The following is a 12,515-nucleotide window of genomic DNA, read 5'->3' on the forward strand; positions in this document are numbered from 1 at the left end:
AAAACATATGTCTTAATCCGCAGATCCTTTTTGCCAATAATATCCATCAACTGGACAGATCTTTTTATTGGAAATTTGCATGGTTACGCTTGTAGGCAAAAAAACAACAAAAATGCGTCTTCCCAACACTAATGGTGTTGGTGATTACGTCTTCTATGCAAACATGGGCAGCATAGTTCCATAGTATCCACCTTCACAAATCCAAAAATACTCTTGGGAATATTACAAAACACCATCCACACTTCACTTAAGGCTGACTGAAAACACCATCCACACTTCACTTAAGGCTGACGGATCAATTGTACGTAATTTGGCCTTATTTTTCCCACTATGTATATCCGAATTTAAACGTGGTTTCAATAATTTTCGTTGGCGGATTAGTTTATCCATCATCGTTGTTCCTTCAATCAATGAATCTCACTTGTAATCATAAGTGCCGATCGGCGGACCAACAATAGGGTCTTCATGGCCGATTTGCGGATACTAGCGATTACAGTGAAAAAAAACACGAATCCGAATTTATTTTTTGTTATTTTAGTTTTTGAAAAATAATCGAAATCTAAAAAGGTTACTGTTCGAAGACGAAAAGGATTAATAAACGTTTAATTCTATAAGAATTCAAATGGTATACTGTTTGTTTAATTGTTTAATTGTTAGTTCATTTTTTATATTAAACTAGCTGACCCGGCAAACTTCGACTCGCCCAAAATTTGTTTTTCGTTATCAATACCTTCAAACATTCACGTTTTCTTACTAAGCGTAAGTTCATGAGTCCAATCGCAGAACTGTTCAATGATTGATCTTCTAATCGACCCCGTTGAATTTACCTTTTACTAAAAAAATCCTAGTACTTCTACCAAAACTCATCATTATAATATCAGATTATTTTCAGACACAATTCTCGACAAGACAAGATTTTTCAACCACTTGCAAATAACATGTTTCTCCGTCACATGGAATACATGTTTGATACAGAAAATATGATAGAATAAAGACAGACCCCTCCCCTCTCCTCCCCTTAGAGAGGTAGGAGTGTCCATCCACTATAGAAACGTTTCGATGCAAAATTTGGCTCCATTTGCTTGATTAGTTTTCGAGTTATGCAGAAATTTGTTTTTCATTTGCATGGCAGACCCCCCCCCTCCCCTTTGGAGAGGGGGGTGGAGTGTTTAACCACCACAGAATCATTTATTGCACCCTAAAACCTCCATATGCCTAATTTGGTTTCATTTGCTTGGTTAATTCTTGAGTAAATCAGAAATTTGTGTTTCATTTGTATGGGATTCCCTCCCTTAGATAGGGGGGTGGAGTGTCTAACCACCATAAAATCATTTACTGCACCCTAAAACCTCCACGATTTTTTTTTGTGTGGTTTTATGTTCTTGTGCGGTGTATGAAAAGAAGCATATTTGACGACGTTATCGTTCATTTAGTTTTTTTTCGATGGTTTATATGCATTTCAGTGCGAAAAAGCATATTTGCGTCTCAATTATCCACTTCTGAAATCATTCCCCTCCTCTCATCAAATGCTCTAAGCTTTTCTAAGTTTTTGCATGACATGATTTCTAAAGGCGGCATTCTATCTATTCAACATGCTACATGCTGCAAGTCAATGGTAAACAGCAATGGATATGATAGTTACGCAATTTTTAATTTTGTTTCCACCTCAACCACTACACAGTAGTATGGGAAGGCTCACTATTCCAACATATCTGTTTTGATGTTAATATTTTTATGATATTCTAATAATATTTTTATGAATATTCTGTTGTTTCATTATTGTGGTGAGTTATGATAATCGTAAATAAATGACGTAGTTGCTCCAACGTCACATGTCATGCTACACACATCGCACCGATCCGCAGGCCATTGGATGAGGGCAACATTGTTCGACAAGACCAAATATGTCGTAAAAAGAGACACTAAGGAATTTCCGTCATAACAGCAACACGTTTCGACATGCAACTAAAAGCACAAAACAGCCACGTGCAACCGAAAAGGCAAAAGGTCCCATCGCAAAGCTGGGAAACAAAAGGAAATTGAACGGTGAATGGCGTGGATTTGAGTTATTCTCTTTGGGGAAACTTTTTTTATGCGGTCCCTATCTACCGCACAAAAAAAGTTTTTTTCAAAATGTGTACCGAACACGATTTTTTAAAGCTGCTAGTGAAGTTTTGCACAAATTTTTTTATGCGACTTTTTTTGTGTGGTCCCTATCCCCGCACAAAAAAAAAAAGGTTTGTACAATGTGTTCATCAAATGATCTGGGATTTGGACGCGGAACAGCAACCAGGAAGAAAGCAGAAAGGAGTGGAATTGTCGAACTATCGTACTATCATGATTCTGAATGGTGTTTACAAGATTCTCTTCTTTCACCATCTATCGCTAGTAGTACGGGCAGTTATCTGGCCGGATTCATGCCTGGATGATCGACGACGGAACAAATGTTTACCTGCGACAAATCGTACGAAGTTGCCTTCGACTTTAAAGCTGCCTATGATACCATAGATAGACGACAGCTACGGGGAACCATTTCCCCGAAAACTAACAAGGCAGATCTAAGACGATATGTTGGAATCGTTTGAAACTCACTGAGGAATTCGACGAGATGATGGACGCTCCTGTCTACTTTTTATCGTGGATGTTGGAAGGTGTTATACGGCGAGTGATCAAGTCCAATCAGTTTAACTATTTCGCCGGCGCCGTGGATTTAATCCTAAGAACACATGCGACTGAAGCTGACTGAAACACGAAGCAGGACTGATTGCGCCTGGGAATGAATGAATGTGTTGAATATCTTGGTTCGTCGATATCGACCCACAACAACAACAGCCTCGAAATTCTACAGAGATTCATGAGATCTTGGTTGAGATGGTGTACTTAGGGTAAAATGTAGTAGCTATCACCATTTATAACTTCATTTCAGCCAGTTCCTTTCCTCATGTAGTCCTCTCTGATGAGTTGAAATTCAACTAGAAAGTGCCGGAGGTATCGATTCGAAACTATGGAAGTGGAAGTTGATGTTGGAAAAATGGTTTAGGATAAATTATATCAAACTAGACAGGTGAAGATTACTTTTCTATGAACATGAGTAAATCGTAGTACCATATGATCATTTTTCGCAGTTTTGAGCTTGAGTAGACTCAAGCACTTCGTACACTTCATAGTTGCTCTCTATGATTTACCTAAACCAGTGCACAATGGTCCAGGAGATGCATTTAAGTGGAAATTAGCATTTAGAGCTCGACAGTTATTCTCTAGACAAAACCTGTCTTAGACAAAGTTGTTACATATTATAGAGCGCTCATTTTTATGTTATCAAAAATAGGGTGACCAAACTTGTCGATGAAATACAAAATATAACTTTCTTATCTTTATAGGTAGAGATCAACATAGTTCGACCATGTTGTAGTCCCAGTTATTTGAGACATCTTTGTAGAACAAAGTTTTTTTTCTATCTCTTGAAATAATCGATATAGCGCCTTTTTTCTATGTTACGTTAGGGTCACCATGAAAAAAACTGTTTTCTTGTTGTAACTTTCATATTTCAAATTCTACATACGAACTGTCTTCGAAAGACTTTTTGAACTAATACAAATATTTTGCGATGCAGAACTTGTCAATATCTCAACTTTACTAAAAGTTATTGATATTTCTTCCCAAAAACACGAACTTTTCATTTGTTCGTCATTCTTTTTTGGGCAAACATAAAAAATGATTGTTGACAGAATTTAAAAGAACAAAGGGGCTGGCCGGGTAAGGGAGTAAAAAGTGCCCCCGAACCAAATCACTAGCTGTATGGCAAATATTGTAAAGGATATTAAATAAGAAATTTTGGCGGTTTATTTGAACCCCTATGTGGTCTGACGTAGGATCTATAGTGAAAAACGTACTTTTTCGTTTATTTCACGACACCCTCGAAAGATCCGAGATAAAAATTTGAAAAAAATACTGAATGTGCATCTTACTACGGTATCAAGAAAAATTATCAAAAAAAATTTCATTTTTTTTCATATTTAAATTCTGAAAATTTTTTTTTTGGGATTTAGAGATTTAGTACTACTCTAATTCATATTTAAATGTGCTCTTAGATAGAAAGCGCTAAAAACAACTTTATGGGATTTATTCTTTAGACAAAAATTGTCTTGGACAAAGTTGTTATATATGATAGAGCGGTCATTTTTATGTTATCAAAAATAGGGTGACTAACATTGTCGATAAAATTTTTTTTTTATCCCATTTATTTATTCTAGGCTTATTAGCATTTTAGCTGTAACAGAGCCGAATTTCAATCGTGTACATGTAACATGGTTATCATATCTATAATTAGCACGTTACACAGTAGCCATTTGCCAATATTCCTTCTATACCATTGCATATGGTACATTTACACAGTACCCATTTAGGCGTAAGAGTATTCTTTCTGTTCTTCCATTATCCAGTTAGACCGGACAGCGGAGACAGTTGATTGATCATTGTTGAGTTATTTATAGGACAGCAGCCGATGTGTCTTGCAAAGCAGAGCAGTTGTATGGATGAATCGATCTTATTTCGACCGTAGATCGATCTCCATTGCTGATGATTGTTGCGTGGACGTAGTTATTCTGTAACAACACAGAGATGGTCAATGAGGGCCCTGAGTTTTGAACTCACGATCGCCTCCTAAGCGAACGCGCAACCAATGTTATCTCTGGGAAACCAAGAATGTAACCGAGAAAACTCCTCTGAAACCAATCGGACAGTAATATATTCCATTAATCATCGTGCGTACTCTTTTTGGAATCCAATCGTGACAATGACGTCAACCAATCGTTAAAAACCCGTGACTGTTCGTGGAGGTGAATGTGTGAGATACATGAAACTAGCGCATTTTAGTTCGCGAATTTCGATGAATCTCCGTCGGGAAAGAGCTAAGCGCGGGGTTGCGTGAATTTTCACCGCTTCACGCCTCACTTGCCCCGCCACAACTGGGTACACGGCCCTTAACCGGAGATGCCACCAGATGGCATGGGACAAATACTAAGATAGGTACGAAAATGGGAATTCGGACCTGGACCTGGGATCATGAGGGTAAGGACCGGGTCGAGAGGTTGACGACCTTTTTTTTTTTTTTTTTTTTTTTTTTGACGACGAGCTTTCAAAGTTATAAAGGGGAATTCAAAAAAAATCTTTGGGCTGAATGGTCGAGTTTTGAAGAGAAGAAAAGAAGTTTCGCGTGTGAAAGCGGATTGTTAGCGCGAATAAAATAGTTTTTGAAAAGCGGCTGAATCGAATTCGATCGGGGAAAAAAGAAAATCGTGCGATCGTGCGTAAACCGCGAGTGTTCGCGGAAATTAAAAAAAGTTATGGGAGTTCGCGGTAGAATTTCCCGGCCAAGGCCGGTACAAGTATCCTAAAACCGGAACAACGAGACGTCGCAACCCAGCTTCAAGGTGAGTGTAGGTTAAGGAAGTGGATGGTAAGGCAACGTAGCCAACCGCGAGGTTTTTCCCTATTACAAATATAGGAGCGTCCCTGAGGCATTTTTAAAGGGAGTTTCGTGCGTGCCACCGAGCACCAAAACCCTCCGTTACAAACCTTTTCTCTTTGAATAATGAAAATAACAAACATTAAAATAATTTTTTCAAATGTGTTTTTTACTAAAAGTCCCGAACCTTTATGAAGACATCTCTGTATATCTCTGAAATCCCCAAAAAAAACTTTATAGTTGTAAAACAGAGTTAGTTACATCCTTAGTTGAGGTGAAAACTCTACACCAAAGTAAACTTCCATTTTAACATAACATTGTAATATGCTACCATGCTTTGGCCTTGAATATACAACATTATGTCGCATAATTTAGTCCAACCGTTATTCTGCCACATTACGACGCATCGCCGTCTTATTGCCGATAACAATCGTTGATTGCTCGGAAAAATGATGTCAAGTATACGAGTGACGAGAGTTTTCCCGCTCTCCGAGTTTTTCTCGAGAACTCTCTTTCTCCACGTGAGAACAGGTCGCTTGTTACAACAGCCGCTTCCCCTAATGCCGCTTTCCTCGCTCAGTGCCCGAGCGAATGCGATTTGACATGTCGTTTGATAGTTACTTCCGCTTCCAGAGGAGAACGAATCCTTTCCGGATAGTTCTCAGTACATTCGAAGCGTTATTTTACACACATAAGTTTGTTTATAAGTGCGATAGTTTGTGCCATTAGAATGCCTCCTGCTTGACGCAATGCAGACAAATCATAGAATGTGAAATTCGTTGCAGATGAGTAAATTGATTTGTGTCTTTTCGGTGAGGAAATTCCACCCGGAATGGAGTAATTGTTATTTATATGCAAATTAAGCCGGCTTCCGGATGGATTCGCTCATTTCGTCAAATATGCCCGACAGCTGCGAAAGGTTGGTATCGGGATGCACCTCGACCTAAACACGCATCTTAGCTCCAGTGCCCGAGTCCTGGATTGACCTATTTTCGCCGATGCAACTGCAGAAAATTTCCACCGCAAGCAATCAGCTGAAAATAGGTCAACGTTTTCTTTGTTCGCATATCGGAGTTCGCGATGGATGGGGTGAAGGTGAAAAATGCATTCTCGTCCCATTTCAGTGTCATCGCGAACGGTGTGAAAGAGGAACCGGTGGAGGCAAGCAGCATAAAATGCATCAATACTGTGGGGGAGGTTTCGTCTACCTGCAGTTTAGGGTCGCCGGAGGATCACAATTCTATCTCGCCGCTTTTTCTTGTCACTGTCGGCGTTGGATCGCCCGAATCCAATGTGGATGAGTTGAAGAGTGAAGGTTAGTATTCAAAGTTTAACCACTGTTTACCATGGGACAATTTCTTCAATATTGACGAATAAGTATTTCTGGTCCCGTTATATCATTCTTCTCGATTTCCGACTATCTCGTACTACCCTATAAGCGCAGAGCGCAGAGAAACGATCTCCCAAATTGTGTCTCGCTGTTAAGACATTCGAACGCTTAATTGGTGGTTTTTCTCGGAAATATCGTCGATTGCTTTCGACAGAATGAACAGAGTTCGTTGAACCTCCGAAGAAAGTGCTTTGCTGCTAGGGCTGATCTGATGACATTTTCCCACGATGCTTCTACCATTTCGTTTTGTATAAGTGGTCACCATATTGTATGCATTTTGTTTCCGTAGAACTCCTTATCAGTGACACAGATTTCGACTTTATTTCCTGATGGTTAGCTGATGGTTAACCACAAGCGACAGCGACTGATGTCGATAAAATTTTGCCATCTTGTCGGTCCAATCATTTATTATTCGTTCAAACATAATGAATGGCGCGATAATGGGGTTTCCTTCATTTCAACAAATTGATCGTAACTGAATTTGGTTGCACGTTTCTTGCACGAGGGAAGAATTATGTAATTACGTAGAGTAGCCCGGGGGGAAAACGGAAAGCTAGAAGTGACGACGAGAGAACGGGTTGGTATGGTCGGTCGTTGCCTTCGAAGGCAAGAACCTACACGAACTTGTGCGAGATATAATGATGGCGATAAAAAATCGAAATAACAGCAAGTCACAGACGAAAAAAAACCCGAAAAAGAAAATGACGGAAACAAAAACTGCTAACAATCGAAGAATTGAGGATAGAAGAAACGTAAGATTGACATCAGCTGTATGCAAAGTGAAGAACAGTTATTGTGACATATTGATAATTTTATTTGATTTCCGCAATGGACAGCGTTTTTTACGAACGTTATTTGGGTAGTGCTTTGCTAAATCAAGAATGGTAGTAATTTATGTATTACAAAAATTGTTAGGGGTCATTTATGATTGTATGAATATTTAATCCATTTGCTACCAACCACGCTACTTTTCCAATTACCAGCACGAATATACTTGTTACATTCCAAATATGCTCTTACGTAAATTATTTTGCATTGGGAATAATTTTGTGATCACAGATATTTTTTTACCAGCTTTATACACTCGACCAAAAAATTAAATAAGCGAAAAGCAACATCGAATCATTTGCGTGATTTTGAAAGTGATGAGAGTGACGAGAATTATGACTTAGTAATCAAGAAAACACCACAAAGCAGTTCCAAGCCAAATCAGCCGACCGCTGCTCCGATCCTCTTCTATTTTTTTGAAACTTTGGGCTGGCAGCTACTCAAAATCACAATTTTCATTATCAGATGACCAGTTTTAATTACGATTGATTTTTAATAAGTGCTTGTCCAGAATCATTGACTATGAATTGTAAAGAGAGGCCGTTGGAAAATTAATTAACTATTTAGAATAATTAAAAAAATAACACACTGTTAAAATATTTTAGTTCAAAATTTCATTTATTTTTTAGAATGTTTATAACTTTTTTAAAAAAAAGGGAATTCCTTTCCATTTAACAAAGTTTGACGTATTGTGATACCGTGTCAGACAAACCAAAACGATGATATGAATTTTAAAAACATTTATTAGACTTCAATACTTGTTCTGTAGTTTTAGCTAATTAGACTTAAGTTAATGATTATGTAGTTATAATATATTCAAATAGTTTAAAAATGTACTGCTTGATGATGGCTCTTTATTCACTTGAGCCTAATTAAATAAATAAAGGAAAAAAAAACTTCAATACTTTGTGAATTCGTTACCATTACGAAAAAAATTAAACTAATAGAATCTACATGTAATTTCAGTTGAAAAACTATGTATAACTATGAAATTTCTATACGATTTTGGAAGCTTAATCGTGATGTCCAGCAGCAGTATGCATTTTCTACTATTTCACAGAAATAATTTTCATTGTTCAAATTTTGTTATATCTCGGTTATTCCTAGGATAAAACGTTGTACATAGTTTTTCATATAGAATTGCATGCAGATTCCTTTTTTTTGTACTATTTTTCCTTATGGTTGCGATTTCGAAAAGTATCGAAGTTTAACAACTTTTCAAGAATTCATATTATCATTTTGATGAGTTCAACACGCTACCACCTAACGTCAAAATATGTGAAATTTAAAGTGTTTTCTTATGAAAATATTTTTTTTAAAAATATCTAAGAGTACATGTTTTGAGTTATAAACATTTCTAAATTTAAATTAAATTTTCGAGTGAAAATGACGGAGTATTTGAAATGGTATTTTTAGAGGCTACATTTTATTTTTGTACATCATATTTTGTTGAGAAGTCTGAATTTCTAGTTAGATTTTTTTTGCAATAAGATCAGTGATTCTGGATATACTTTTATTAAAAAAAATCAGTCGTAATTAGAATTGGTACTCCGATAATGAAAATTATTAGTTTTTGTGGAAGCCATGTTATGTACAATGCTTAAAAAAATTGGAGATGGTTGTGTCAAAATCGTGGCAAGTTAAGTTACTTTGGGGTCAGAAACCGCGAGGAAGCAGCACCCCTCCGGTGACGCTGGATTGGTGGTATGTTTATTGGTCCCATTGAGCGACGCATCGGTATTTTCATCAAAACGGAGAAGTACAATAGCGGACTTATGCTAAAAAGCTACAGACCGCATAAGCCTGTCAGAATGAAGGTCATTCAGGACATTCTGATAAGCGTCTCATTACGGCTGCACCAGAATCTTCAACAATGGATGAATAATAAAAAAAAACTTTCTTCCTCAAATAAACACCATAAGAAAGATAAAATGACCCTCAGAAAATTACCTAATTTCAAGGGTAAAAAAGGAAGGATTTTACCAGGAATTGTATTTGAAAAAATCTGATGCTTTCAATGATTTTCGTATACATTGAACACCCACACACTTCGAGGAATGTTCAAAGCTTGAAATACAACAGAAACAATTGGTCAAAACAAAAAAGAACGTGGTTACTGGAGCAATTTTATTGAGGTTCTTTTACGTGGAACCCCAATAAGCGCCTTGTAGCTCGCAACATCCGTAACATTCTACCAACGAGAGTGAAGAATACTCCAACCGATGGATATTTGAGTTCGTCATATAGGTCTGTCCGGATTCAGTTCCAGCACAACACATCCTTCGAGGAGCGTCTTGGTGGACCTCTGGACGGACCATTCACAATGCTAGAATTTTATATGGCTCTTCTTTCATTGAAAAACATTTCACCCGGGGTAATATGATTAAATTAATTCTTCTGGAAAATCTTCCCGATATCGCAAAAAGATGCTTGCTAGTTTGCCCAATTCCCTACTAGAAACCAACAGTTCGTCTGATTGAAGACTCGATCAATGGGTCGAGACAAATTATTTTTCTATAAAGTACACAATTTGGGCCTCGCAAGAGCGAAGGAAGAAACGATTGTCTAACTCTGCGCTCCACAGATATTCAACTGGCCTTTGTACACAAGGAGCAACTGGCTTTAATATTCCTGGACATTAAGGGAGCTTTTGATTCGGTTTCCATAGAAATTCCAACAGACAATCTACAGAGATGAGGACTTCCTGGAATTTTGGTATACTTCCTGTACAATTCGTCAGGCACGTGGATTTCACCCTCGGGCAACTGATAACTTCCAGAAATAGTTATATCGCTTGTATTAAAAAAAGGGACAAAAATTGTCGATTTTCCATGGGTTTACCTTCACACGCACTGACGAAACTACCCATGCAGCTTCAATCATAGTAACCCATGAGTCAGCAGAAAAAATTGACAGCTCTATCAATCGAACTATAACCGTGATGACGGAAACAGTGAAGCTACTCCGTTCAGAAGTGTCGAAAACGGACATCGTTCGGCACTTTGTGGACGCCGGATACGCACGTTCCGCCATCTACAATATCTTGGCACTATTGGACAATAATCAGAGCATCAAAAGAAAGCCTGGTTCCGGACGGCCGACGACTCTGAGGGACAAGAAGTTCCAAAGGATACTGAAGAGGAAGATCGAGGGAAAAGTGGCTACATCGTTGCGTGCGCTTGGACGGGAGGTCGGTGCTACCGGCCAAACAGTGAAAAAGTACCTGGCGAACATGAACATACATGTCAGGAAGCGGAAGTCTCGTCTACTGGTCTCGGAGCTGCAGGCAATGGCGCAGCGGCAGCGGCTGAATAAGATGGTCAAGTCGATTTTCCGGCGAATCACGACATGGCGGTGCTGGACTGACAATCAGGGATGTCAAAACCGCTCTTCTTTAGCTCCGGACTGGCCGTGAAAATTTCTAGTGCGAAGTGCCTATCGGAAGTTGCGTCGTTCATCAAGAATTACCAGAAGGGCGAAGACGTGCTGTTCTGGCCGGATCTGGCGTCGGCTCACTATTCGAAGCAATCGCTAGAGGAGATGGAGCGACTGAATATCGATGAAGTACCCAAGTCGGCGAACTCGTCCAACGTCTCCCAGCTGCGTCCCATCGAGAATTTCTGGAACCTGAAGCGTAAGATCTACTCCAACAATTTTGTCGCGAAAACTGAGAAGGAATTGATAAATAAAACGAAGAAAGAACTCAATAACATGTCTACACGCATGTTTTCGTCTGCCATGGCGAATGTTCCGGTTAACTACCGGAAGGCCGCTGGTTAGGGCGTAGATTATTTTTGCAAGTAAGCTAATACCTTCCATGGGAAATTTATCAAACTCAATTATCTGTCTTAGTTTTTTTTTATAATCATCCGAAAAAGTCCATTTTTTCATGCAAACGTTGAGCAGAATTGCTGCATTTGGTCCGATGAGCAGCGCCAAGGAATACAAGAGCTGCCAATGTATCCCAATGTACCGTTTGGTGCGGCTTGTTGTCCGAAGCAATCATTGGCCCGTACTTTTTCTAAGACGATGAAGAGATCAACGTTACTGGCAATGGCGATAGCTATGATTCCCAACATTAAAACCATCGTTCATAGAACTATTCTCTTCATATTTTAATTAATGCCCAATGTACAGATGCGGATTTTAAACACTCGAATGTTTCTTCGGACGCCACTTTTCTCTGGCACTCCAAATGTCCTAAGTAACAAAGCAATCAAAACAACGCGAAGTCGGAACTTCGTTCATTTTGAGTTTTTGTTTCTTTCGGGTTGTTAACTATGGAATCCAAGCTTTCCCTAGCTATTGGTTCGGCTCCTCCTCTCGGGAGCCATCAATGTTAACCGGGGAACGTATTATAATGGCTCTCTTATGGGCTAAGCCCTTAGACTTCAGCAAATCCCGACTAGGGCAGCCACTAACCCTTCAGAATCCAACGGCTCTAGAATGGTCCGTGCGAGTGAAGTAAGTGGTCTGCCTTTCGGTTTGGGATTTGCTCTGTTATTCTTGCCAATGTTTTCGAATTCCTTCCCTGTTAGGAGTTCTGGCGTTGCGGGTGTTGGACGCGGCTGGTTGGGTTTGGCTGGCTAAACTCGGCTTACTTGATCCTGATGGTTAACTTGATTTTAAGAAATAAATACGTCTTGGTTTCTTTCTAAATTGAACTGTTTATTTCCTTGCTATCATGAACCTTTTGCTTTGTCTAAACTAAATTGAACTAACTTATTGAGTACGAATCCGAACTACATATACACGAATTCTTACTCTAGCTTAAATTTAAAAGGTAGAGAAAAAATCTCCGTTTTCCTACTCAGATAACCGCATCGGTTA

The 12,515-nt window shown here is 38.8% G+C and overlaps 1 protein-coding gene across 1 annotated transcript in view; it reads left to right on the top strand.

The window, feature by feature from the left end:
- Positions 1-6,044: 6,044 nt before the first annotated feature.
- The window catches only part of LOC129769120 (ecdysone-induced protein 78C), a 101,766-nt gene continuing 95,295 nt past the window's right edge, over positions 6,045-12,515 (top strand). Inside the window, exons 1-2 of the mRNA XM_055771166.1 lie at positions 6,045-6,386; positions 6,592-6,782. Coding sequence (XP_055627141.1) covers positions 6,343-6,386; positions 6,592-6,782 — 235 coding nt within the window. The 5' untranslated portion in view covers positions 6,045-6,342. The remainder of the gene's footprint in view (positions 6,387-6,591; positions 6,783-12,515) is intronic.

Source organism: Toxorhynchites rutilus, chromosome 2 (genome assembly GCF_029784135.1).
Source record: "Toxorhynchites rutilus septentrionalis strain SRP chromosome 2, ASM2978413v1, whole genome shotgun sequence".
Taxonomy (NCBI): domain Eukaryota; kingdom Metazoa; phylum Arthropoda; class Insecta; order Diptera; family Culicidae; genus Toxorhynchites; species Toxorhynchites rutilus.